This window comes from Rhineura floridana, chromosome 2 (assembly GCF_030035675.1).
Source record: "Rhineura floridana isolate rRhiFlo1 chromosome 2, rRhiFlo1.hap2, whole genome shotgun sequence".
NCBI lineage: Eukaryota > Metazoa > Chordata > Lepidosauria > Squamata > Rhineuridae > Rhineura > Rhineura floridana.
In genome coordinates, this window is record NC_084481.1 from 108,886,031 (window position 1) to 108,913,923 (window position 27,893).

Sequence of the window (27,893 nt, forward strand, 5' to 3'; positions counted from 1 at the left end):
TTAGCTCACGTGCCCACACATTTCTGATGATAACGTCTAAGAGAAATGTTCCCTTTGCATCCTGGATCAGTGTGTGTGTGTCAATTTTCCTTCTTACCTCCCCATCAGAATTGCCCCTTATTCCTTCCAGTCCTCCTGTCTTAACTAGGGATGGGTGAGAATTTTGATTCAAGCCAAATCTAATAAATCCATAATTTCTGAAAAAATATGAGAATCAGAACACAGCCATCCTTCAAAGTTTGTGCTTATTTGAATTTTGCAATGCAGTTTGTCAACCAAACAATGTTTATAAAAATGCATATATTAGAGAAAGTGTGCATAAAATGAATATATGTGAAAATAACATGCAAACATGCATTATGAGATATTGCTTGCAAAAATGTGTACCGTGGTCAAAGCTCTCTACAAAAATGTGTTTATTAGGAGAAATTTACACTAAAATGCTGAAACATTTTCATGAATTTTCATAAATTTTTCATTTTAAAAAATTGCAGATTGCTGCAGAAATGTGAAGAACTGAATTTAAGACTGGAAAAATGAGAAACTAGTGGAACAAAAATTGACAGATCTTTCCATCCCTACTCTTAACCCATTGTTTTCTTCATCTACCATTATGAATTGATTCAGCATTAACTGAGACGCAATTCATAGAAAATGATTTTCTGAGAAATTTTATTCCCCATCTGCACAATGTTAGAGAAATATGCCTCCTCACCCGCAAGAATATTCAGCGAACTGCCCCCTTCAGTTTTGACCCTTGTAAGTTGTGTCTTAAATTCTCCACCTTATTTGTGGGCAGTGTAACTAGAGGAGGCCATTTTGCCATATATCTTCCAAGAACACACTGAATTTTTCAAACCAGGAGGAGTTTGAAAAAATAAAATGTTCAGAAAATACCAGAACATCTAAATAGCAATTCTTACTAAAGTGAAACCTCCAGTGGATTGTGACTGTTAATTCATGGCTCATGGAAAAATCTTGGTATATATTTTACAATAAGGGTTCTTGTAAAAATGTCATGAAACCAAGACTTTAAAGTAAAGGTAATCTTATATTAGTTCATCATAAGTATAGAAAGAATGGTTGGACCTAGAAGTATGCAATTCCTTTTAAACATAATATGATTAATTTTGGTCACTGTCACTTTCACTTTGTTTGGGTTTGTAGTCCAGAAATGTCCAAACAACCTGGAATATACAGAATGTGGAAACCCCTGTACTGATACCTGCTTCAACCCAGAAAGGAGCAAAATATGTAAAGCCCCATGTACAGATGGCTGCTTTTGTCCTCAGGGTAAGAACCTTACCTGAGCCGCTATTCATCATTTGCATGGCCCTTTAATTGTGCAGAGTACTTTGTGAGACTTTCCTCATGCCTCCTGTCAACAATTGTGTGAAGCAGATCCCTTAATATGCCCATGTTATAGAGACTGAGAACAGTACTTTTTTTTAAGTGATGGCAGAGTTCAAACCTGCCCCCTAAATCATCCCATCCGAAGTCTTCTGTTCACAGATGCAGGGAGATAGCCTTCCTGCACATGCTTAAAGACAGACTCCTTTTTCTAGCCTTAACCCCTAGCACTGAGAAGAGGTTCCAGAGCTAATGTCCTGAACCCCTCACTCAAATAAAGCCTGAGAAAAGCCTAACTCACCTGTTCACCTTTGCTGAATGAAAGCATGAAGGCAGGCCCTTTGTGTAGGCAAAGCGGGTTTGTACTGAAATAGTTTAAAACTCACAAGAAGCTGCTTCACAGAAAAGGCTTGCATTTTGGAGGTGCATCCCAGTGGTTGTGACACTAGTATACTGTAGACTTGCCTTACAGGATCATTTTAAGGATTACTGAAATAATATATACCAGAGTGGTTTAAGCAAACAAAAATACTCCCCCTCCTTTTTGGATTAAGCGATGAGTGCAAAAACTTTCACATCTTTCCTACAATAAGAAAAATGCATGCTTTTTATTTCATATCATACCATTGTTTCCCTTCTAAGCATAACTAAGCAATGTATTTGCACAGGAACTATTCTTGATGATATCAAGAGCAAAAAATGCATCCTCCTTGGCAGCTGCCCATGCACATTTCAAGGCAAAGTCTATACAGCTGGAGACACCTACTCCATCCCCTGCCAAAACTGGTACTGTTCCAAGCTTGCTAATAATGATGTTTCAGCTTGAGAGAGAACTAGCTATTATTTGTTCCATGCTAAGATCTAGGTCTTCTGCTGGTGGAGGAGCTGCTCTGACCAACCAACCAATCACTTGAAACTTCTGGTTGGTAACTGCACTCTCTCATCAATGCAATGAACCTGAGGCCATTGCATCTAAAATCCTACATGTAGTTATTTTTAGTTAAGGACCCAGTTAGTACTGTTGTTTTTGTTATAGTCGTTGCTGGCGTTGCTCTTGTTATACTCTTGCTTTTCTCCATCAAAGATGAAAATATTGGGTTGTGTTCAACAAAGTAATTACATTGGCACAAGGACTTCTACTTGCCCAATGGAATTTCATCTCCTTCTCCCACATACCCCCCAAAATATATTCTGAGGGTTCCCCACCCTCTGGAGCAGATTTGGAGGGGGGGCTCAGGTGGTACACAGGGAGAGAACAGGGAAGGGAAGTTTCATTGTGCAAATGGAAAACCTTGCACCTATGGGACAACTTTGTTGGATACTACTACTACTACTTATTGTTGTTGTTGCTGTTGTTGTTATCCTGCTTTTCTGCTAAAAACACTCACAGCAGCACATAAATATAATGGTGCCAGGAGATCCTTGACAGGCAACATGCTATCATGTGTAGGAGTATTTAGGCTGTGAATGGAAGCTAGAAAACAGAGGTTTTGGATGTGGCACATCTCCATTTCCAATATAGAAACTGCTGCTGCAAAAAAAGGGAAAAAAAGACATTGTTCCATAATATTATTAAATAAATAATAAAATAGCAATGATAAAATGATATCATCAACATCATCTGCTTATGTGTTGTGTATATATCTATATCTATATTTATATCTATACATATTATATATATCACCCTTCATAGAAGCCTAACAATGATTCAGATCTGCAGTAATTCTGTGCTCTATTGTACAGTTCAGTTAGCATTTACAAACTCCTTTTGTCGTTGTTGTAAGTCAGCAGTTCTCAAACTGTACGCCAGGGACCACCAGTGGCCTTACTCCATTTTCAGATGGGCCTCAGTGCTGCAGCTAGTTCAATGCCTCCTCCCTTGCCTACCCCATCCTGCATCCTGGCTGTGATGACTGATTTTTTATTTTTGCTTGAACTGACAGCATTGTTTTTAAAATTATTTTGATGCTGCTGCAAGCAGTAGCAGCACCTGTTTTGACAGCCTTGCAACCTTTTCAGATCCTCCATAACGCCCAGGACTTCACATCATTCTAGGGCATCATGGCAGTGACAGTGGAAATGGCAGCTACCACCCCAAAATGAAGGAGAATAGTCAAAGAATATTCTGCAAAAGGGTCGTTTCCCCCCTACTGGGGTGAGAAAATGAAAAATCTCAGAGATTTGCTCAGGAAAAAAAAAGTCATCTTACAAATTTTGGTTCAGCTCCAGCTGATTTTGGAGGGAAGGGAGAGAATCCATGGCAAAGATCTTACCTAAATTGTAATCCCACTCCCCTGGCCCATATTTTGCTGTTCCTGTCAGCATTAACAAGGGAAAGAGTTGCTGTGTTTTCAAGTGTACCAAACTGAGAAGTTGCCTAACTCTGGAAAATTTTCAGAGTAGTCACATATGTTTTCCGTAGCTATCCGTACAGTGTTGTTATTGTGAGTTAAACTACTATTTTGCTTTTGCAGTACCTGCATGGGAGGAAAATGGTCCTGCTTATCATTGCCTTGTTCTGGAAACTGTAATCTAGAAGGAGGATTTCACAAAACTACATTTGATAAGAAACAATTCATTTTCCATGGCAACTGTCACTATGTTTTAGCTAAGGTATCCTATAAGGTTTTTAAAAAATATATGTTTGAGACCTTTAAGGAGAGCAAATTGACATCAACAATAATGCAGTGAGGTGGCTCAATAGATTTCAGATTAAGTGTTTTATTAAAGGAGATTTATGAACTGGTGCAAAAATGTAAGCCTTCTTAATAGTGAATTGGCACTATCCAATAGGGTCTTTCACATTCTATACAGTCATATTCTGTGCTGTACTCACTGTTACAACTGACTCATTTCATCAATTTGGCAGAGCTTGGAAAAGTTACTTTTTTGAACTACAACTCCCATCAGCCCCAGCCAGCATGGCGCTGGCTGGGGCTGATGGGAGTTGTAGTTCAAAAAAGTAACTTTTCCAAGCTCTGAATTTGAGTCCTAGAAAAATGTGATTTCTCTGCATCTGTATCACAAATTTGAGAAAAAAACACCCAGATTGTGCATAATCCCTGACATAAGCACATTTTTTTGTGTGGGGGAGTAAAAACTTATCTGAAAAGGCCTTAAGTGCAGCTCTATATTTTACATAACAAACGTCTGCTTCTTGTATAATGGTGTTACATTGTTTTTTCCTGCAGCAAAAAAAAGTTGATGACATGTATGTGTGCATGGGGATTTAAAGATGTGTAAATGTGTCTGTTGGCTGTGGTCCAACAAATTTACCATATGTATTCACAGCATGTACTATACAATGCATATGTCATTCAGCTTTGTTTTTTGCTGAGGGAAACACCGAAGATGTTTGTCACACAAAGTATGGAGTTGCTCTAAGTCTGATAAAGGCAAGCCAGAAAAAGTTCTTGCCTAAGCAATTGACATAGATGGGGCTTAAATATTTTAACTGTGTTTTTAAAAAGACCCACTGAATTCAATGGGAGTTTAACCATGCTTAAATTTGTCAACAAATATGGAAAACTAAACAATGGCCCACACTGGAAGCATTCAATATACATCCCAATTCCAAAGAAAGGGGATCCCAGGGAATGCAGTAATTATCCAACTATTGCCATAATATCCCATGCAAGTAAAGTAATGCTCAAGATTATACAACAAAGGCTCTTACCATATATGGAGTGAGAAATGCCAGATGTCCAAGCTGGATTTAGAAAGGAAAGAGGTACCAGAGATCATATTGCAAACATATGTTGGATAATGGAATGGACCAAGGAATTTCAGAAAAATATCACCCTGTGCTTTATAGATTACAGCAAAGCCTGTGATTGTGTGAATCATGAAAAACTATGGAATGCTTTAAAAGAAATGGGGGTGCCACAGCATTGCTTGTTTTGATGCGCAACCTATACTCTGGACAAGCGTCTACTGTAAAGGCAGAATATGGAGAAACCAATTGGTTCCCCATCGGAAAGGTGTGAGAAGGGTGTATTTTATTCATGCGGAAAGCCAGATTAGACCAAGATGAAGGAGGTGTGAAAATTCGAGGGAGAAATATCAATAATTTAAGATATGTAGACGATACCATACTCTTAGCAGAAACCAGTGAGGATTAGAAATGAATGCTGATGAAAGTTAGAGGAAAGCACAAAAGCAGGACTACAGCTGAACATCAAGAAGATGCAAGTAATGACAACAGATTTATGTAACTTTAAAGTTGACAATGAGGACATTGAACCTGTCAAAGATTATCAATACCTTGGCATAATCATTAATCAAAATGGAGACAATAGTCAAGAAATCAGAAGAAGACTAGGACTGGGGAGGACACCGAGGAGAGAACTAGAAAAGGTCCTCAAATGCAAAGATGTATCACTGAACACTAAAGGCAGGATCATTCAGACCATGCTATTCCTGATTTCTATGTATGGAAGTGAAAGTTGGACAGTGAAAAAAGTGAATACGAGAAAAATCAACTCATTTGAAATGTGGTGTTGGAGGAGAGCTTTGTGGATATCATGAACCATGAAAAAGACAAATAATTGGGTGTCAGAACAAATTAAACCAGAACTATCACTAGAAGCTAAAATGATGAAACTGTGGTTATCATACTTTGGACACATCATGAGAAGACATGATTCACTAGGAAAGACAATAATGCTGGGAAAGACAGAAGGGAGGAGAAAAAGAGGAAGGCCAGACAAGAGATGGATTGATTCCATAAAGGAAGCCACAGACCTGAACTTACAAGAACTGAACAGGGTGGTTTACAACAAATGCTATTGGATGTCGCTGATTTATAGGGTCACCATAAGTCATAATCGACTTGCAGGCACATAACACACACAGAACATTTTCCTGGATATGTAAAGGGTCCTTTCTAGTATTCAATATTACATCATATATATATATATATATGTTGCAAGGTAGGCCTGTGTGTAATCTGTCAAAAGGGAGAACATTAGAAGGGTCTACTTCTGAGGAAATAGGAGGAAAGATAGCTTTTTTCAGTAAATTTGTCTGTCTTGCAAGTAGACATATGTAAAACCTTCCTGTGCTATTATGACAGCACTGATTGCATGTTACATGCCCACAACATTAATAATGTATTTTTGCTTCATTTTCAGGACACAGATGGCTCCTTTGTGGTCATTGGAGAGATTGATCAATGTGGTGTTTCAGACACTATGACTTGTTTAAAGAATGCTTTCATCACTTTAGGAGCCCTTGTAAGTTGCTAGAGCTATGTTGAGGAGGGTTGCCAGTACCTATCAGAATAAGATTTTTGTCAATGTTCATGTAATTTCTTTTCTTTACTTTACAGAGTATAAGAGTCTGTTCCCGTGGCGATGTGTATGTCAATAATGTCATTGTAGTGTTGCCTGTAACTAAAGGTCAGTATTCAGTTTCACTCCAAATCTACAATGAAAGCTATGTACCTGTAAGGTGGATACTCATACTTGGATGTAATTTTTAGCTGGAGGCATGTTCTTGTTTTTTATTAGATGGCGTCATGCTCTTCAGACCATCTACATTCTATGTCAACATTGTGACTTCTTCACGGGTACAAATTCAAGTGCAACTGAAACCCATTATGCAAATCTTCATAACAGTAGATGAAACTTACCAAAACCGTATTTCTGGTATAGTACTTTCCCCTCACAATTAACTCTAGTTTGTTTTTTTTAGTTTATTGCAAAAGGTTCTCTTGTGATGCTCTGATTTAATGACCAAGATGCTCTGATTTAATGAAATATTCACAGAGTTTCTAATTCTTCAAGAATAAACAGTCATCACAAAGTTCTAGAGCAGGGATGAGGAACCTGTGACCCTCTGCATGTTGAACTACAACTCCCATCAGCCCTAACCTTTGGCCATGCTGGCTGGGACTGACGGGATTTGGAGTGCAGCAACATGTGGGAGGCCACAGGTTCCACACCACTTGTGTAGACATAAAAGGAGCCATTTGCTGCTGATGGGACTTGGACTATAAGGGGACTTAAAACAATATTTTTACTGAAAAGAAATTTGGTTCTATCTTGATCTTAAAAATGTATGTCTCATCTTGGACTGTTTAGAATAATTGTTATTAAAAATCCACACCATATGTTCCCACCTTTTTGTCTAGCATCCCCTGTTCTTCTGTCCCCTAGAGAGTATATGCAGTCTGGAAAACCTAGTATTATCAAGGAACAGGGGAGACCAAGGTTCTCTGGGCATGAAACAGGGGACCCTGTCCGCTGTGATACTGCTGATGTGAGCCAAGTAGGTTGGGCAAAGACCGTTCTTCCCCCTACCTGTATTTGTCTTTGTGTGAGAATTGTCACGGATGAGACTCCAGAAGAGCGGAATGTAATTGGCATCTGCAATGCTGCTACTGCTGCCATCAAGTGATAAGCAGATGTAGGATTGGGAGAGATGTGCTCTCCAACACAACTTGCTAAACTGACAGTAATTTGGTACTCTCTGTGTGTGTGCCTGTGTGTGTGTGCATGAGAGAGAAACACACACAGAGATAGAATGTATGTGCTGTGGTTAGTTTGCTACTGTATTCTTATAATTTAAAATACAGTCTTATGATGATTAAGTGCACTCAGTCAGGATGGATTTATTCTATGTTTGACTCGTGATGCCATAAGGGAAGAAGGATAAATTTGATTCAGTTTGCAATTAAAGGCGAATCTATCAAATCCACTTTCCAAATCAATATGAGAAGTGAAACACAGCCATCCTTTGGCATTTACGCTTATCTGAATTTTGTGATGCAATTCTTCAACCAAACAAAAACAGGCAATTTCCGAAAGGCCTCCCAGTTTTAACTTGGAATTAAACCAAGCTCCCCTCCCCCCCACACACAATTGAGAGAGGCTGGGTTATTTTTCCAACCTGGGAAGAGGCAATAGCACAAGGAATATTGTAGAAGGCAGGTCCAGGACTGTGTGAGCCAGCTTCATACTGGAGTGAGGTTAGGATTAGTAAGGATGGGGAAGAAATTCTATTCAGTTCACATTTAAAGCCAAATCAATGACATCTACACTTTCTGAAATAGTATGAAAACTGAAAAACAGCCACCCTTCAGAATTTACACTTAGATGCAGTTCTCCAACTTGTTTGCAAAACAGTGCATATGTTAGGGGAAAGTATGCATTAAAATGAGCATATTAATTAAAATAATATAAAATACATTATATTAGGGGAAATTGCTTGTCAAATGTGTATATTACCGAAAACTGCATGCAAAACTGTTAATTAGGAGGAATTTGCATTAGAATGCTGATAAATTTTCATGAGGATTTTTTTTAAAAAAAAATCGCAAATTACTGCAGAAATGTGGAGAACTGAATTTAAGACTGGAAAAAGGAGAAAGTGAGAAAACCAAAATGGAAAAATCTTTCCATCCCTAGATGCCACTGATATCAATTCCAGTTCACTTGCACTTTGAGGCCTGATTCTAACTATAGTTAGTCAGGCAGGTATCACGGAATTGCAGGGATGGTGTCAGGAAGGCTAAAGCTGAGAATGAGCTGAGGTTAGCAAGGGATGATAAAAGCAACAAAAAAGCTTTCTTCAGGTACATCCATCGTAAAAGACACAGAAAAGAAATGGTGCTATAGCTACTCAATGAGGATGGCAAAATGATAACAGATGACAAAGAAAAGGCAGAAGCGCTCAATTCCTACTTTGGCTCAGTCTTCTCCCAAAAAAGGGTCTATGACCCTCCCGGGAAACATGAAGTAGAAGGGGCAGGATTGGAGCTGGAGATTGATAGACAAATGGTCAAGGAATACCTAATCACTTTGAACGAGTTCAAATCGGCAGGGGCTGATAAACTGCATCCTAGAGTATTGAAGGAACTGGCGGAAGAACTCTCAGAACCACTGTCTATTATCTTTGCAAAATCATAGAGGACTGGTGAAGTGCCAGATGACTGGAGGAGAGCTAATGGTGTCCCTATCTTCAAAAAGGAGGAACCGGGGAACTACAGACCAGTCAGCCTAACATCAATCCCTGGAAAAACTCTGGAGTAGATTATAAAGCAGTCAGTCTGTAAGCACCTTGAAAACAATGCAGTCATTACTAGGAGCCAACATGGATTTATGAAGTACAAATCCTACCAAACTAATCTTATCTCATTTTTTGACCGGGTAACCTCCCTTGTAGACTGTGGGAATGCTGTGGACATAATATATCTCGACTTCAGCAAAGCTTTTGACAAAGTGCCCCATGATTTTCTGATTAGCAAGCTAGCTAAATGTGGGCTGGATGGAACAACTATCAGGTGGATCCACAGTTGACTCCAGAATCGTACTCAAAGAGTGCTTATCAATGGTTCCTTCTCAAACTGGGCAGAAGTAACGAGTGGGGTACCACGGGGCTCGGTCCTGGGCCCAGTGCTCTTCAACATTTTTATTAATGACTTGGATGAGGAGGTACAGAGCATGCTTATCAAATTTGCAGATGATATAAAATTGGAGGGGCATAGCTAATACCGTGGAAGACAGAAACAAAATTCAAAGGGATCTTGATAGGCTGGAGCATTGGGCTGAAAACAACAGAATGAAATTCAACAGGGATAAATGCAAAGTTCTACACTTAGGAAAAAGAAAGCAAATGCACAGTTATAAGATGGGGGATACTTGGCTCAGCACTACGACATGTGAGAAGGATCTTGGAATTGTTGTTGATCACAAGCTGAATATGAGCCAACAATGTCATGTGGCTGCAAAAAAGGCAAATGCTATTTTAGGCTGCATTAACAGAAGTATAGTTTCCAAATAGCATGAAGTATTAGTTCCCCTCTATTCAGCACTGGTTAGGCCTCATCTTGAATCCTGGTCTCCACACTTCAAGAAGGATGCAGACAACCTGGAACGGGTTCAGAGGAGTGCAACAAGGATGATCAGGGGATTGGAGACAAAGCCCTATGAGGAGAGACTGAAGGAACTGGGCATGTTTAGCCTGGAGAAGAGAAGACTGAGGGGAGATATGATAGCACTCTTCAAGTATATGAAAGGTTGTCACATAGAGGAGGGCTGGGATTTCTTCTCAATCGTCCCAGAGTGCAGGTCACGGAATAATGGGCTCAAGTTGCAGGAAGCCAGATTTCGACTGGACATCAGGAAAAACTTCCTAACTGTTAGAGCCATATGACAATGGAACCAATTACCCAGAGAGGTAATGGGCTCTCCAACACTGGAGGCCTTCAAGAGGCAGCTGGACAGCCATCTGTTGGGAATGCTTTGATTTGGCTTCCTGCATTGAGCAGGGGGTTGGACTCAATGGCCTTATAGGCCCCTTCCAACTCTACTATTCTATGATTCTATGATAGTTAGAATCATGGGGGGGGGTAACCTTCACAAGAGTCATTATATATCGTGCATTTATACATTTTTTATCTACATCCCAGACAGGAGTAGGCATTATTTGACTTTGACAGCCTAAATCTAGTGATGATAATGCCCCTTATTCTGGTTTTCACTCGTTAGTCTGCCTCTTCTTCACCCCCAAAGAAGGCTCTCTTTCAGCTCTACAACTAAGCTCTGAATCTACTCTGTTAAATGTGCTGTATCAGAGACTTCGGTTTTTTGTGGATTTTTGTCTCGTGTCTTCCCCACCTTTCTAGGCCTTTGTGGAAATTTCAACAATGAGCAGATGGATGATTTTCAGACCATCACTGGGATTGTAGAAGACTCTGCTTCAGCATTTGGAAATTCATGGAAGAGTATGGCAAACTGTGCTGATGTTCGAGACAGCTTTAAGGATCCCTGTCAGAAAAGTGTAGATAAAGGTATTGTATTTTCTCCTCATTCAACATTTTCCCTAAAATGCAGCACTTTATTTTCACCATTAGAGGAATGACAAACATTCTTCTATCTTTACCTGCTTGGTTGTTTGTCAGATCTCTGTTCACTAGTGTTACAAGAATGGTTTACCAACCTCCCTTTTAATAATAAACAATGAAATTGATGGTAAGAAAACACATCACAATCATAAAACATTGACTAAAATAGAAGGTAAAAACAGCAAGTTAAACCAGGATATAAGGGAAATCTCCTGCAATTAAAACTACAACCACAGGGCAGAATTTTTATTTGCTCATTGCTGTGATGTACAGACAAGACCTATGCACATTTATTTAGATTTTATTCCTACATAGCTCAGTATTGTCTTACATCCAGGTAAAAGTTTGCACATAGGATTGGAGCCTGAGTAGCTCCTTTTCTAGAATAATTTGTTGTTATGTGCCTTCAAGTCGATTACGACTTATGGCGACCCTATGAATCAGTGACCTCCAATAGCATCTGTTGTGAACCACCCTGTTCAGATCTTGTAAGTTTGGCTTCCTTTATGGAATCAATCTATCTCTTCTTTGGCCTTCCTCTTTTTCTACTCCCTTCTGTTTTTCCCAGCATCATTGTCTTTTCTAGTGAATAATGTTTTCTCATGATGTGTCCAAAGTATAATAACCTCAGTTTCATCATTTTAGTTTCTAGTGATAGTTCTGGTTTAATTTGTTCTAACACCCAAATATTTGTCTTTTTCACAGTCAATTGTATCCGCAAAGCTCTCTTCCAATACCACATTTCAAATGAATTGATTTTTCTCTTATCCGTTCTTTTCACTGTCCAACTTTCACTTCCATACATAGAGATCAGGAATACCATGGACTGAATGATCCTGACTTTAGTGTTCAGCGATACATCTTTGCATTTGAGGACCTTTTCTAGTTCTCTCCTAGGTGCCCTCCCCAGTCCTAGCTTTCTTCTGATTTCTTGACTATTGTCTCCATTTTGGTTAATGACTGTGCTGAGGTATTGATAATCCTTGACAAGTTCAATGTCTTCGTTGTCAACTTTAAAGTTATATAAATCTTTCTGATTGGGAACCAATCAGTTTCTCCATATTTTGTCCTTACAGAAGCCGCTTTTCCAGAGTATAGGTTGTGCATCGGAACAATTTATTTATTTAAAATATTTCTATCCCGCCCTTCTTCCCTATAATAGGGCACTCAGGGCGGCTACAATAAAATAGCGCACATATATAATAAAATACACAATAAAAACACAAACATTACAGTAAATTAAAATGCATAAAATACTATTAAAATACATAAAATGCATTATGCATAAACATACAAACATACATACAGATCAAACATACATACAAACTATCAGATGCTCTGGCATCCCCATTTCTTTTAAGGCATTCCATAGTTTTTCATGATCCACACAATCAAAGGCTTTCCTGTAATCTACAAAGCACAGGATGATTTCCTTCTGAAATTCCTTGGTCCATTCCATTATCCAGCATATATTTGTTATATGATCTCTGGTGTGTCTTCCCTTTCTAAATCCAGCTTGGGTGTCTGGCATTTCTCGCTCCATATATCATAAGAGCCTTTGTTGTAGAATCTTGAGCCTAACTTTATTTGCATGGGATATTAAGGCAATAGTTCGATAATTACTGCATTCCCTGGGATCCCCTTTCTTGGAATTGGGATGTATATTGAACACTTCCAGTCTGTGGGCCATTGTTTAGTTTCCCATATTTTTGACAAGTTTTTATCAAAATTTGGACAGATCCAGTCTTAGTAGCTTGTAGCAACTCTGTTGGTATCCCATCTGTTCCTGATTATTTGTTTCTTCCAGGTATTTTAAGAGCAGCTTTACATTCTAAAATTTCTGGTTCTTCATCATACGGTTCCTCCATGAATGAATCTCTCATCCTGGCTTCTCTTTTAACAAAATTAAACAAATTAAACCAGAACTGTCACTAGAAGCTAAACTGAGGAAACTGAGGTTAACATACTTTGGACACATAATGAGAAGACATGATTCACTAGAAAAGACAATAATGCTGGGAAAAACAGAAGGGAGCAGAAAAAGAGGAAAGCCAGACAAGATGGATTGATTCCATAAAGGAAGCCACAGACCTGAACTTACAAGATCTGAACAGGGTGGTTCACGACAGATGCTATTGGAGGTTGCTGATTCATAGGGTCACCATAAGTCGTAGACGACTTGAAGGCACATAACAACAACAATCTAAAGAACAACATTAGTGTTAAATACAGACAATATTTTCACTCATTAGTTTGGCATTTGAATGGCCTTTGTCTCCACACATACACACAATTACATCAAATTCTGAATCCTCTTAAGAAAAGTTAAAAGATGAGAGAAGCTGACATTTTGTAAATATTTTTTGGCCATCTCCATTTTCTCTGTTAGAAAAATTTGGGCAGCGGTGGTGTGCCCTTCTGTCGGATGCAAACGGGATATTTGCTGAGTGCCATTCCATTAGGGACCCTGCTCCTTATGTCAAGGTGAGACACTGATTTAAATCACTCCTCTGATAACTGGCATAACATCGAGCACATTCTGGCCAGATAGGCCAGAGTATTTTACAGTTCGTTTCAGCTTGTTCATATTTTGGTCCACATAAAGTTGAATAGGCTATGGAAGCTCTGTAAGCTATTTTGCTATGGAGGTGATCTCCTTTTGTGAATTACAAGAAATAAGCCATCATCACATCTTGTGGCAGAGGACTACATACAATTGTATGAAGCAGTACCTTTTTAATGAATGTCTAACGAGTAGATAACCTGTAGCTATACTGACCAGCTGCCATCTGGTGGTCATACAAGGCTTCGAAACAGAAAAAGAAGAGAATTCCTGTCTGATAAAAGTGAGCAGCTTTTCCTGTATCTCAAGGAATGTAAAATGAATTCCTTGGAGATGAAGGCAGCCCTGAGCCAAAGTCAGTAGGTCTCATTCTTTCTTCCTGCGTTTTTTTTTAAATTTCTGAACCAGTTTCTTATAACAATAACAATGTCGGGGGGGGGGAGAGATTTAAAAAGAAAGAGAAAAAAAGTTTGGAAACTAAATTTGGGATATTCAGTCTTGTAGAATAAAATATCCTCTTCATCTGCTTAAAGAAAAAATGTTCTGTTTGTAAAGCTACATTATGGACATTCTTCTACAGAAGGCTTTCCTCCAGACTGAGAGTTTGTTTATGTGTAAGTGGTAGTTTATGTGTAAGTGGTAGAGGAAGAAACACAAATTATCCATGCCGCTCCTTTGCACATAGGAACCAGCTGTCATTCTATGTATATTTATTGGTGAAAGTGATGCTTCCTTTAGCACTGAGGCTAAAGATTCTTGTATCTGCTTCTGTGCTTACCACTTAGAACTGTATTTATGACAGTTACAATGCTGAGAAGAGTAAAGAGGCTCTGTGCAGCGTCTTTTCTACCTATGCCAGAGATTGTACAGCAAGAGGTATACACCTGAAAGGATGGAGAAATGACATCTGCGGTAGGTATAGGATGTTATTCTCGTATACTCGTGTCACACGTCAACACAAGGGAACTTTTTAGTGTTTTTATGATTTGAAATAACATTCACTTAAAATAATAATGAACAAGTCTGGTCATCTCTTTGCTATATACCTGATACTGTCTGGACTGATCTTTTTAAAATGGCAACCATGTGCAGAGTGGTTGTGTGATGCTGGCAGGAGGGGAGCTTTGGGGATCAGTTGTCCTGTCCTCCAGCATTGGTGGAAATCAATATATGTTCAGAAAAAATAATGAGAAGAAAATGTAAAGAGAAATTCTTTATAAATAATTGTTTAGACAGCAACATGCTGTGTAAAAGAAGCCCTTGACATCAAACCATAAAATGCTTATTCTGGAGACCCTCTAAGGGGGCTAGTTGAGAGACAGCTAAGTTTTGGTATTACAGCTGTCATTTATCATTTGTGCATATCCACTTATACTACTTTTTTCTGCCATTTTCAATAGACATTGTTTTGTTGCCATTAGTGAAGATGGAATAGCAAAGAAGTATTAGATAGCATCAGTGGATATGTACCAATGAGAAATGAATCTATTAAAGTGAAATGAGGAGTTTATGATTGAAAACAAAAGAAGAGCCTGCTGGATCAAGCCAGTGACTCATCTAGGCCAGCATCCTGTTCTTACAGTGGCCAACTAGATGCCCATGGGAAGCCCACAAGCAGGACCTGAGCACAAGAACACTTTCCCCTCCTGTGGTTTCCAACAACTAGTATTCAGAAGCAGACCACCTCTGGCTATGGAGGCAGAGCATAGCCATCATGCCTGGTAGCCACTAATAGCCTTATCCTCCATGAATTTGTCTAATTCTCTTTTAAATCCATCCAAGTTGGTAGCCATCACTGCCTCTTATGGGAGCAAATTCCATAGTTTAACAATGTGCTGTATGAGAAGAATTTTCTTTTGTCTGTCCTGAACCATCCAACATTCAGCTTCATTGGATGTCCACAAGTTCTATTGTAAGAGTGGGAGAAATTCTCCATATAATGCTAGTTGTCCCCCCTCACCCAAAGCCCCTGAATTGTGATCTTTTCCCCAAATAAAGTTTGTCTCCACAGTAGGGATTTTGGAAATATATATGCGCGAGTAATAACAACACTGTTGAAATCAATTGATCCCATCAAAAGACTTACCTTTTTTTAAAAAAAAGATGCTTGTGATTATATAAATAATAATAATAATAATTTAATTTATATGTCGCCTATCTGGCCGATGGCCACTCTAGGCGACGTACAATTTAGTTGCAATAAATGCATCATAATAAAATACACATAAAATACATATAACAGTAAAACTATGAATAAAGAACAATAACAGTTCAGAGTAAAGGCGATTAGTCCTAAAAAATTAACCCTCCCCGGAAGTCCCAAAGGCCTGTCTGAAGAGCCAGGTCTTCAAGGCTTTGCGGAATACATTCAGGGAAGGGGCATGCCGAAGATCATACGGGAGGGAGTTCCAGAGAGTGGGGGCCACCACTGAAAATGCCCTCTCTCTAGTCCCCACCAACCTAGCTGTTTTAGTTGGTGGGACTGAGAGAAGGCCCTGAGTGGCTGATCTTGTCGGGCGGCATAATTGGTGGCGCTGGAGGCGCTCCATCAGGTAAACTGGGCCGAAACCGTGTAGGGATTTAAAGGTTAATACCAACACCTTGAATTGAGCCCGGAAAATAACTGGAAGCCAGTGTAGATTGAACAACACTGGGGTGATATGTTCCCGGCGGCAACAATTTGTGAGTAGTCGAGCCGCAGCATTTTGTATAAGTTGTAATTTCCGGACCGTTTTCAAGGGTAACTCCACGTAGAGCGTATTACAATAGTCTAAACGAGAGGTGACCAGGGCATGTACTACCAGTGGGAGCTGATGAACAGGGAGGTAGGGTTGCAGCCTACAAATGAGGTGTAATTGATACCAAGCTGCCCGGCTCACTGCCGAAATCTGAGCCTCCATGGACAGCTTGGAATCAAGAACAACCCCAAGGCTGCGGACCTGGTCCTTTAGGGGCAATCTCACCCCATTGAACATCAGGTTTGAGAAGTCATCTCACAGGTAGATGCCAGCAGGAACTTTGTATGCTGTTTGTAAAAGGTAGAAGCTGATCAGCAAATGAACAGTCAGTTTTTCACATATGTTCCAACTGGCATCAGCCAAAGGTGCTCCTGTTGCGTAAAATATAATGCAGGAATTGACCCTACAATATACATTAGGATTTTAGAGCTTCAAAGCTCCAAACCCTTTCTTTGCTAAGAAAGTGTGGGTTTACATTAGGTTTATGATAGATCCTTTCATCCCTATCAGGGACCAATGATAAGCATGCTCATTTTGCTCACTCCATCGCTTGTTTTACTTCTTTTGCAAAGATGTCTCCACAGAGTGCCCTAAAACTATGGTATACTACTATGAAGCGAAATTCTGTAACAGCTCTTGCCGGTCACTGAGGGAGGCTGATGTGTTGTGCAATGTTCAGATTGCCCCTGTGGAAGGCTGCAGCTGCCCTGAGGGAACCTACCTAATGAATGAGGAAGAATGTGTCTCTCCAGATGACTGTCCGTGTTACTACAAGGGGCTGCTGATACAACCTGGAAGTTCATTCCAAAAAGACGAGGTCATGTGGTAAACTGATTTAAACGATAGTCAAAACACATGCATTTGTAAAAAGTTATTTCAATTCTTAACAGCCGCAGCCTGTTCGTTAATGTATTATTTTTTTTTAAGCATTTGCTTCCAAGCCCAAGATGTGGATTGCCGAGACTATTTATCTTGGTATGGGTGTATTTGCGTAACTGTATCTGGCGTGGGTATTTTTTTCCTCTTTACAAATTGGTGTGACACTTCCTTCTTGTGTTTGTATGTCTTTAGCAAATGCATTCGAGGACAGTTAGATTGCTTCGGAAACACAGAAACTAGGAAAGGTGAGATGTCTTTTTAACTTTTTTAACCATGATGTTGGAATTTAATATTTACTTGGAATTATTGTCAGGTTCTACATGCATAAGTTAGGATTTGCTCCACTTTGAAGCTCTTGGGAATTTCAAACCTAGGGGATGAAATCCAGCTCCAGCCACCTCTGCATTTGCTCCTCTACAGTTTATCCATGTACCTTTTAAATCTGCCCCTATATCCATCTTTGAGTAGCTTTGCAAAAGGGCTTGAGTTTGGTTAAGGCAAGTTTCCCAGGATGAAACACGTTGAGGGGAACGTCTGCCCAACAAAATGGAGGAAAATGCAGCTCAGGCTTGCTGGTTCAGCTGCGAATGCTGGAAGCTGCCTCAGACTGATTCAGACCATTAGTTCATCTTGCTCAATATTGACTACACTGACTGGCAGAGGTTCTCCAGGATTTCAGACAGGGTTCTCTCCCAACCTTACCTGGAGATGCCGGGGACAGAGCCTGGGGCCTTCTGCATTCAAAGCAGATTCTCCGCCACTGAGCTATGGTCCTTCCCTTTATCAAAATTTATTTATGTATTATTTCTTGGATTTATATCCAGCTCTTCCTTCCAGTAGGAGCCCAGGGCAGCATGCGTCCCAGCAGGGTGTGGCTTGCCTAGAAGAGGAGCTTTTCCTGTGGCCTACCCTATCATTGTTGTTAAATTCTCATCTTCCCTTTTTAGCAGATCCTAGATGTGTCCCAGGCAGCAGGGGTGGGGGTGGGTTGACACCCTTTTTCCTGTCAGGTTAGGCAAAATTTCAAAAGGTGCATAGAAATGCCGTGATGGGAGAAGCTGCCCCTGTTGGCTTTTTACCTGCCAGGAAGTTGTTAAAGCTACAGATTCTCCTTAAGGAAAGTACAGCTTAGCAGGGGTCACTGCACAGCAGTAGCTGAGTGCTTTCAAGTAGCTGTTCCTAGATCAGCTTTGGGAGATAAGAGAACAGAGCAGGGAAAAAGCCCTGCCTGGTATTAGCTGTATGGGGGTAGGGGGCGGACGGGAAATAAGAAGGCAAAGTCCACCACTATTGTCACCAGTGTTTCCTCTTCAGAATTGCTCTGCGTGGCTTCCATGCATGCTAACTGGCCAAACAAAGCAAGATCCTGATTTAACTTGTGTATTGGGCACTTTTCACATGGCTCAGTCTCTCCCTTGGCCATCAAGACAGATATATGAAATTGAGCATTCACAGTGGTAGTGGTGAATATCAGTAGTAGTACCATTACTGATGACCAAAAATCAAAATGGGCCTTCCTTATATGCCAGCACATTGCACCTTCACTTGTGTCTGCCATCCAAGGAACACAGATAAGACATGGTAGCATTTGCACTTCCTGATGGCCAGGCCTGTCCAGTCTCTACCACAATTACCTGGTAAGGATACCCAGGAACCCTTCCATCCATGCATGCACTGATGCATGTTCTGAACATCATTCCACATTCAGATTCAAAAATTGACCCTATCCATTCCCTCACTCATGAGGTGTAGGAAAGAAAGAGAGCACCATCATTGTCCTGGTTTGCCAAACCTTGGCTTAGCTAGGCCATTTGAGGGTTCAGGCTCCTGGAGGACATAATTTAGCTTAGAGTGTCATATGAACTGGGACTTATTGTTAAGCTCTCTCCTCGCTATCCGCAAGCTGTTACCAAGGACAACCCTTGGTTACAGCTTGTGGTTAGTAAGATGAGAGCTTAACCACAAATCTCAATTTGGATGACCCACTAAGCCATACCTTGGCTTAGCTCATCATGGCACAGCAGCAAAAAGGACCACAGAGAAGCCAGGTGCATGCCAGCTCCTCTTTGCACCGTATGTAGTCTTGCTAAGATACTGTTTTCGATCACAGTGGCCTGGTTCTCAAGACACATTGAGAACCAGGCCACTGTGATCGAAAACAGTACTACTGAGGGCTTAAACAGACTTGATGCAAGAAAACTGGCATCCGCTCTCTCAACTTTCTGGAAACTGCTTAGTGCTATGCATAGTTTTATACTGCCTTGCTTTCTTGTTTTGGTAATTGTGTTCCTATTCCAGATTGTCCTTTGCCTATGTACTACTTTGACTGCAGCACTGCTGGCCCAAGTGCGACTGGATCAGAATGTCAGAAAAGCTGTAAAACCCAAGACATGCAATGTGTAAGGATTTGCAGTGACATATGTATGGTAGCCATTCTGTGTGCTCAAGTGAGCCTCATGAATGCTAATGGGAAGTGTATTTGCACTATTCACAAACCACCTGTGCGGCATCCATGAGAAGAACAAATATAACCATGTTTGGTGCCTATTATTGTTCAAGGGGATGCCTAGTTATTTGGCTGTTTGATTTTTGCCTGGCTGATTCAGAAGTTAACCTGATGTGATCTCTAAAACATATTTCAGTTGAATATAAACAAGTTAAAAATCTTTAGAAGGGGCCAAACATGGTGTGTATATACGAGCAACATGATGGTTTATCCACTTGACCACCTACTTTTAGTCGCACATAATTCCATGAAAAGGAGGCCCTGCATGTCTGCTGTATGGTACTGCTAGAGGTAACTATTCTCCTTTGCTACAATTTTGTCAATTGCCACTGATACGTTACATGCAGGATATTGTTTGCCAAGCAGATGAGAGCATCTTAATGTTGGAAATAGATGGTTTTCACCAAACACTTATCCTTATTTACTATGGATAAGCATGAAACAGAGAAGATCCATACCCTTTCTAAGAGAGGTGTTACTGTTAAATCTACTGATGAAAGGGAAGGCAGAGGGATTTCAGCTTCTCCCATTTTGTCACTGATCTTTCACTTGCTATGGTGGGCAGAACTCCAGGGGCGCTGCAGGTGGGCAAGGGAGCTGGCAAAGCAACCAGGAAAGGAATGGGCAGGAGAAGCCATAGTTGTACTGTCTACCACTTCATTGGATGGAAAGATAAAACACAATCTCTGGGTGGCAGCCTGTCAACTCTACTTTGTAAACACACCACAATCTTTTCATCAAGATAATTTTACTGATTTGCAATATTATGGTTCTTTGAACACAGTCTACACGGTCCCTACATTCCTGTGAACTGATCCATCTAATGTTGTTGTGTATGCTAGTGAATAGCTAACCAAGGCAAGCAACTCCCTTTCCCTTATATCCTCCTCCAACATTCTCCAGAAAGGCTTGTGAGCATCTCATAAACAAATGAGAACTTCAGTTCTGCCTCTGCTTCAAAAAAGGGAAACTTTTCTCGCTTTGTGGTGCTCATTGCAGTAGCAGGAAGTCTGCAATCTCAGAGGGTGCATTTTTTCTGAATAATTCAGGACACTCATTTTAAAAGGGATGTTTTCTGGACAATTGTGTGTTGGCAGTATTTTCAATATCATGACAATAGTGTTTTATGAAATGCTGCCTTTAGTTTCTTTTTCTTTCCTTTATATATTTATGTTCCCTTCTATATCAATGTCCATTTTGTTTCCATGCACCCAACCCAGTATGCTACAGAATGTGTCTCTGGATGCATGTGTCCTGATGGACTGGTGTCCGATGGTCATGGTAATTGTATTGAGGAAGAGCGATGCCCCTGCATGCATGGAGGAAATTTCTATAGTCCTGGCACACACATCACAGTCAACTGTAATACATGGTACAGTATTATTCACCATTCTTAAGCCATTTGCAAATAACAGCAAAATAAATACAGGTCTTACAGCACATGAACCAAGATGCATTGACTTAGAACCCAAATAGCCCCACCTTACCCCCAAATCCTCAAAAGGGGGTCTTTGGAACACTTAGGGAGTTTCAGACTCTAGACCATAGATAGAAAATTGTGTTGCTGTAGACTAGTTATGGAGGATTTTATTTATAAATGTTCTGTATCACCTGAATAGTTTTAATCCCATAGATATAAATACCCAGTTTGATACTCAGGCCATAAATTAAGACAATATATTTGGAGATAGTCAGATACTTTTATTACATTAAAGCCTAACCAACCATATAGCTCTCAGAAGATCATACACAATCCCATTCTCATGGTGCAACAGAATCTTCTTGACCTGGCAGGACAAGTGGAATAGAAGAATTATGGCTTTATCCTGGGGGTGAAGGAAGGATGAGGTATGGGTTGGGCTTCCCATGGGCATCTGGTTGGCTACTGTGGGAATAGAGTGGTAGACTAAATGGGCCTTTGGCCTCTTCCAGTAGGGCTCTTCTTATGTTCTTATGTATATTGCCAGCAAATCCTCTACAGAAATAAAAAATGGGTGTGTGATGTCTCTGTTCCCCTGTGCAACAGGAAAATGGGAGGGAAATAATGTGATTTATTTTTTAAAATAATGGCTGTGAGAGAAGGGAAAAGAAGGGATATGAGAATACTTGAACTATGTGGTGAAACAGGGAGCTGCTGAAAGAAGTGCCAGCATGTAAGCAGCAGGTAAGAAAAAGGTTGGTTGTGAAATACCTTCTATGATTGCTGTTGTCCAAAGGTTTCCGGAGGCACCTTGCATTGGAGGACCTCACAAGGCAAAAGTCTATAGATAAGGTAAACTAGACTATCAAGGTTTTTCTTAGTGGAGCAGAGGATCTTGGGTATTAAACAGCACCAGACCTCTTACAACTATTCTTTTACATCCAGCTGTGAAGTTTCTATGCAAAGAGCATCCAGTGCAGCTTTCCAAAGAATTTCATACCATTTTGGATGAGGTAGAATTTTATTTATTAATTTGAAAAATTATATCCCACTTTTTACCATGTAGGACTCAAAGTGATTTACAATAATAAAAATATACAATGTACAAAATGAAAAACATAAATTAAACTACAAAATAATTAAAATCTCAGAAATTTAAAAGAAAGAATGTCATTTTTAAACACACACACATGAATCAGGAAAGCATTAATTGTTCATAGACTTCCTGAAATAAAAAGGTTTTAAATAGATGCCTGAAACTCAGCAGGGATGGTGCCTGTCTGACTTCTAGCAGGAGGGAATTTCACAGAGTTGGACCCACAACACTGAAAGCATGACATTTCATTGTCATAAGATGTGCTTCTGGTCCACGGAGGGTCTAGTAATAGTGCTTCTCCAGATCATCTCAGTGATCCACTTGGGACATATGGGGTAAGGCGGTCCTTGAGGTATTCGGGGCCTAAGTTATTTAATTATTCAGGGCTTTGTACACTAGTGCAAGAAGCTTGAATCTGGCCCGGTGGTGTATGGGAAGCCAGTGCAGGTCTTTAACATTGGTGTTGGTGGTAGCCTGTTCCCATCACCATAACTACAGCATTCTGTAAAAGCTAAAGCATCCAGACCAGACAGAAGGGCAGCCCCATGCAGAGCATGTTGCAATAATCCAGTCTTGAGGTTACCAACACATTAACTACAATGGTCAAGTTATCTCTATCCAAGAACAGTCATAAGTGACATACCAGCAGAAGCTGATAAAAGACACTCCTAACCACAGAGGCCATCTGTGCCTCAAGTGACGATGGTTCAAGGAGTACCCCCAAACTATGTGCCTGCTCCTTCAGAGGGAGTGCAGCTGGATCCAGGGCAAGCAACTGGCCTATCTCCTGGATCCAAGAACCACTCATCCACAAAGCCTCTGTCTTCCCAGGGTTCAGGCTCAGCTTATTGACCTTTATTCAGTCGTCCACTGCATCCAGGCACCAGTCTAGTCCTTTCACAGCCTCTCCTGACTCAGATGTAGTGGAGAAATAGAGGTGGGCATAATCAGCAAACTGATGACACCTTGCCCCCAAAGTCCTAATGATCGTTCCCAATGGCTTCATGTAGATGGTGAACAGCACTGTGGACAAAATAGTTACCATAAAGTGACTTTTCCTCTCTATGAATGCATAGTAAAAAGACTTTATGAGAGTACTTTCCATGTGGTTTAATCATATGTGACAATACAACAATAAATGATATTAGATGCACAATCCATGGCAATTATTGTTTTGACTGCATGTCCCTCACATTTGTAAAGTTAATGTTTAGATATGTAACTCTCCCTCTCAACCCCTGAAATAGCAAGGCTTTCCCCCCTGATGCTTAAACGTGTTAATGTCTGACACTGGTGAGTTTTTTATTTCTTTTTGTTGCTTCATAGGCAGTTCCTTATTACCCATGAGGCAAGGGCTTTGCTGTAGCTCCCCTCATTGGATGGGAGGCTATGCATTGTAATAAGCAGGAAGATAGCTGACCCATCCAGAGGAATTATCTTTACACTTTTAATTACTCTGAGTTATATTCAACTAAGTTTTACTCAGAGTAGGCCCATTGAAATGAATGAACATAAGTTAGTCATGTCTATTAACTTCAGTGGATCTAACTGTGAGTAGAACGATCACTGAATACCATTCTCTGCCCGCATGCAGCGTTTTGTTTGAGGGGAGAATTGTGATCCTCTGTGTTTAATTTCCTAGCATATGCAATAAGAGGCAATGGAACTGTACAAAGAACCCCTGCCAAGGAACATGCACGGTGCATGGAAATGGACACTACTTCAACTTTGATGGAGCAAAATTTGATTTCATGGGACACTGTGATTACATCCTAGCCCAGGTATCTAATCTCTAATATCTGTCTCAAGTATGAGTTGTTTTGCATGGGAGCAAATTACAGCTCTGTGGTTTCCATGATTTACCCATATTCACTGCTGTGCCCACTTACCTGGGAGGTATTCTCATTACATTCATTGTCAGGAATTTCATACGGACTAAGAGGCAGAATCTGCCCTTTTCTTTCTTCTTGTACTCTATGGCTATGAAGGATTCTGGACTATTGCAAAAGTAGCATGGGTCCACCATACAAGAAATTGGCCATCAGACTATGGCTTGAGGAATGATCCTTTTCATGCACCAGGAACCTCCAGGCTCCAACTCCCACAGATGAAAACAATGAGGTTTGCAAGTATTTCTTACAACCAAGTAACACATTCAACTAAATAACTCTGAAGAATCTATATAGGACTATACGTTTCAGAATGCAGATGGAGGGTTTCTAAGTGAGTGCCCTCCTGGGCAAAAGCTCCCGCCATATATAAATCACAAGAGGAAGAGAATTTCTTGACTAGCTTTCTCTTTAATGCTCAGTTTCCTATGTGCCAGGAGTTGTTTCTTTGATTTTTAAAAAAAATGTGTATTCAAAAATAACCTCTCTCACTGTAGTTCCTGGGGCTTCTTCAAGATATTGTGCTGCCTGAAGTGGAACAGCAAATCCTCCTTCCCATAGGAGAAAAACTGATTCAATCACAGAAGCTACCTTAGCTGGCATGCTCTTCCTTCTGAGGAATATATGACATACTGACTTGGATATGGAGAATGTAACATTCAGTGTACTTTTTGTTTCCTTTCCCAGGGACTTTTGCCCCAATAATCCTGATCCTGGTACTTTTTGAATTGTGACACAGAACACAGCATGTGGTAAATCCTTGAGTGTTTGTTCCTTGAAAATTAGCATCATCTTGGAGGTAAGTTCAGAATCAGCCTTACAAGTGAAGTGAAGAACTGCAAAACTGAATGGACAACTTGTCTTTGTTTGCTGTTCTCTCCACATACCCCATTCAGATTTTAGAAGGATATTCATATTAATACGAAGGAAGGAAGGAAGGGTTCCTATTAAAATTAACTGGATTATTGGGTGAATTTGAGGGAACCCAACTCCTAATGGGTTTTTATATTACTTGCTTCAAATACCTGTTTGTTCTTGCTGGACATCTGGAAAAGGGTCTGGTATATTGCAAGAAGGGCCTTGGCCCTTCAGTGATAGCATCATTAAGCATGTGCTTAGAGTGGTGTTCTCATTCTTGCAGTAGGGGCGGATTTGCCCTCACCCACCCCTTTGGAGCAAAGGGGTCACATGGGGACTGAGTGGCCAATGGAAGGGGAATAGGAGCCAGCTCCTCCTCCAAATCTGTCTCTTCAGATTTTATTGCACTCTCCCTACCTCATTCTCTCCCTACATGCAATGTGGGCTTGGCCAGTTGCCTGCTGAAGGGGCTGAGTAGGAATTCTTTGGTTGGTTCCTGGACTGGAAGCAGGATCCTTTCCTTATTCACCTTACACTGTTGGGATCAATTTATTCAGCTTTTTGGGAGTGGTTTGGTTTGGTTGCCCCTATGGAGTACAGGCAGGTGAGGTAATTGGGGAGAAAAATAATTAGGTATGCTGAGGCATTATTGGGTTTAGGGCACTCTTTAGAGTTCTGCCAGTGCTCTGTGCCTGGTGGGACTTCTTTCAACTTGATATGCACATGTTGGGTGAATGCAGCTACAGTGGGGCCTTGGTGCCCATGTTGGGTACATGCTAGGGATAGAATCCGCTCATGTTTTACATTTCGTAGGCTTGCTTCATCTATGAAAAGAAGATAAACATAGCTGTTAAGTTCCTGGCACGTTACACTATCATATATTATTGGATCCATAAACTGGCCCGGTGGCATATCAGACAACATGGCCTGCTACCCATATGTTTCTGAACAAATGTCTCATCTCCCTAGTCCTTGTGATAATGGCATGCCTAAACCATCACTCACCTGAGCATCAAGGTTTTCCATTGTACTGCCTGGTACCATCTGATGAGATGGATAAGCACAGTACCTGGTGAATCTTGGACTTCTCTGCTACCAATCCTTTTTTCCAACACTTCATTCCTGTTCATAATCAAGTCTGGGGAGGAACCTGCAAGAACAGGATGATCTCAGCAAGAACAGATGCTCATGAAATATCTCCCCATAACTCAGATATATATAATATTCCCTGAATGATAATCAATTCCACCTCTGGGCAGAGGCAATTCCTTTCATGCGACTCTATTTCCAGTGTTTCTAGATTGTGCTTTGTTGTGAATATGCATGCCCACAACTTTAAGTGGAACATTTCACTTCAAGGTAACAGTCACATCTGTTTCTATCATCATTCCCTGTTCTTAACATATAGACATAAAATCTGCTAATGGACCATTAATTAAAACCACATTAAATAATTAATTTACTCTTTAAAATGTGTGAGTTGTATACAGTTAAATGTTAGTCATATCCATTAATTTCAATGGCCTACTCTGAGTAGGATTAACATTGGATACACCCAGCATTTAAAAAAAAATCAGTCTTGTATTTAAGCACTTCCCCAGCCACCACAGGTGATCAGGAATTCCAAGCCGGTGAGTAAATGGGCTGGCAGAAGACAGATGGAGCACTCTGTCACTTCTCGGTGCCCAGTAGGGATGGCCTACAGAGCAGCAGATTTGCAGGCCTGAGGTGCCCATTTAGATCCAGTGTCTAGATCTGTGTTAGATGTCTATAAACTTAATTCATCCCCCCCATTAATTTAATTTAATTCTGAGTTGGATTGGAAAGGATATGTTTTCATCCAGTCTCAGTCCATGTCATTTTAAGGGCTAGCAAGTTTATTGTGATATAAGCATTTATAGTTCAGAGTATCTAAACCACAAATCTTTATTCTACAATACATTTGTGATTCTACAATACACTTGCCACAGGACCTTAAAGAGTTTTACACCAGGTCAACACCACTAATACGTACTGTACATATTCTCATATACAGTGCATCTCTGATACCACATTAACCCACATTCATGCACAGTGCATACATAGCCCATTGAATCACACATACCACACCCATCAGATGCACATTATTCATGCATGAATATCTAGATAACTGACATTGTCCATCTGCGTGTACACTACTTAGGTTATCCCATTTGCACATTCAGCCTAAAGTTTTATCATTACTGCAGTATAGCTGTCTCTCTTCACTCCACCAAGAGCTTGCAGCTTCTTCTGCCTTCTGTATTCTGGAAGTTTAAATATTCAGCAGTTAGCATGTTCCTGAGTCTATGACACCACAGCAGTTGGAGGTGGAGCTCAGTTATCTAACATCCAGACTTCTGTGACATCACAGCAAGAAAGAATATATTTTAGGGGAATGAGAAGATGGGGGAAGTATATATTCCAGTCATTCATCTTGATGGGGAAGCATATGGATTATTATTTACAAAGGGTTATATTTGTGTTGAAATTGCATTTCAGTTGCAACTTTGCTCTTTCAAATTAGATTATGCCTTTTTCTAGGGTAGTGAAATCAGACTTCTGGATGGGAAAATTGAGGAGGTAACCAGTATGCCACATTTTGAGAGGAACTATAACATCTATCTCATGGGAATTTATATTATAATTGAAACTTTCCATGGACTGACTTTCATGTGGGATGAGAAGACAACAGTGATAGTGCAACTGGAGCCCTCTTTTCAGGTAAG

The 27,893-nt window shown here is 40.3% G+C and overlaps 1 protein-coding gene across 1 annotated transcript in view; it reads left to right on the top strand.

The window, feature by feature from the left end:
* LOC133377977 (mucin-5B-like) overlaps positions 1–27,893 on the top strand; it is an 85,522-nt gene that overhangs the window by 12,534 nt on the left and 45,095 nt on the right. Inside the window, 16 exon segments of the mRNA XM_061612765.1 lie at positions 1,168–1,293; positions 2,019–2,136; positions 3,825–3,963; positions 6,483–6,584; positions 6,680–6,749; positions 6,861–6,998; positions 10,979–11,143; positions 13,587–13,681; positions 14,546–14,672; positions 17,071–17,323; positions 17,570–17,622; positions 19,676–19,776; positions 21,104–21,255; positions 24,042–24,200; positions 24,976–25,087; positions 27,709–27,888. Of these exon segments, the coding sequence (XP_061468749.1) occupies positions 1,168–1,293; positions 2,019–2,136; positions 3,825–3,963; positions 6,483–6,584; positions 6,680–6,749; positions 6,861–6,998; positions 10,979–11,143; positions 13,587–13,681; positions 14,546–14,672; positions 17,071–17,323; positions 17,570–17,622; positions 19,676–19,776; positions 21,104–21,255; positions 24,042–24,200; positions 24,976–25,087; positions 27,709–27,888 (2,090 nt within the window).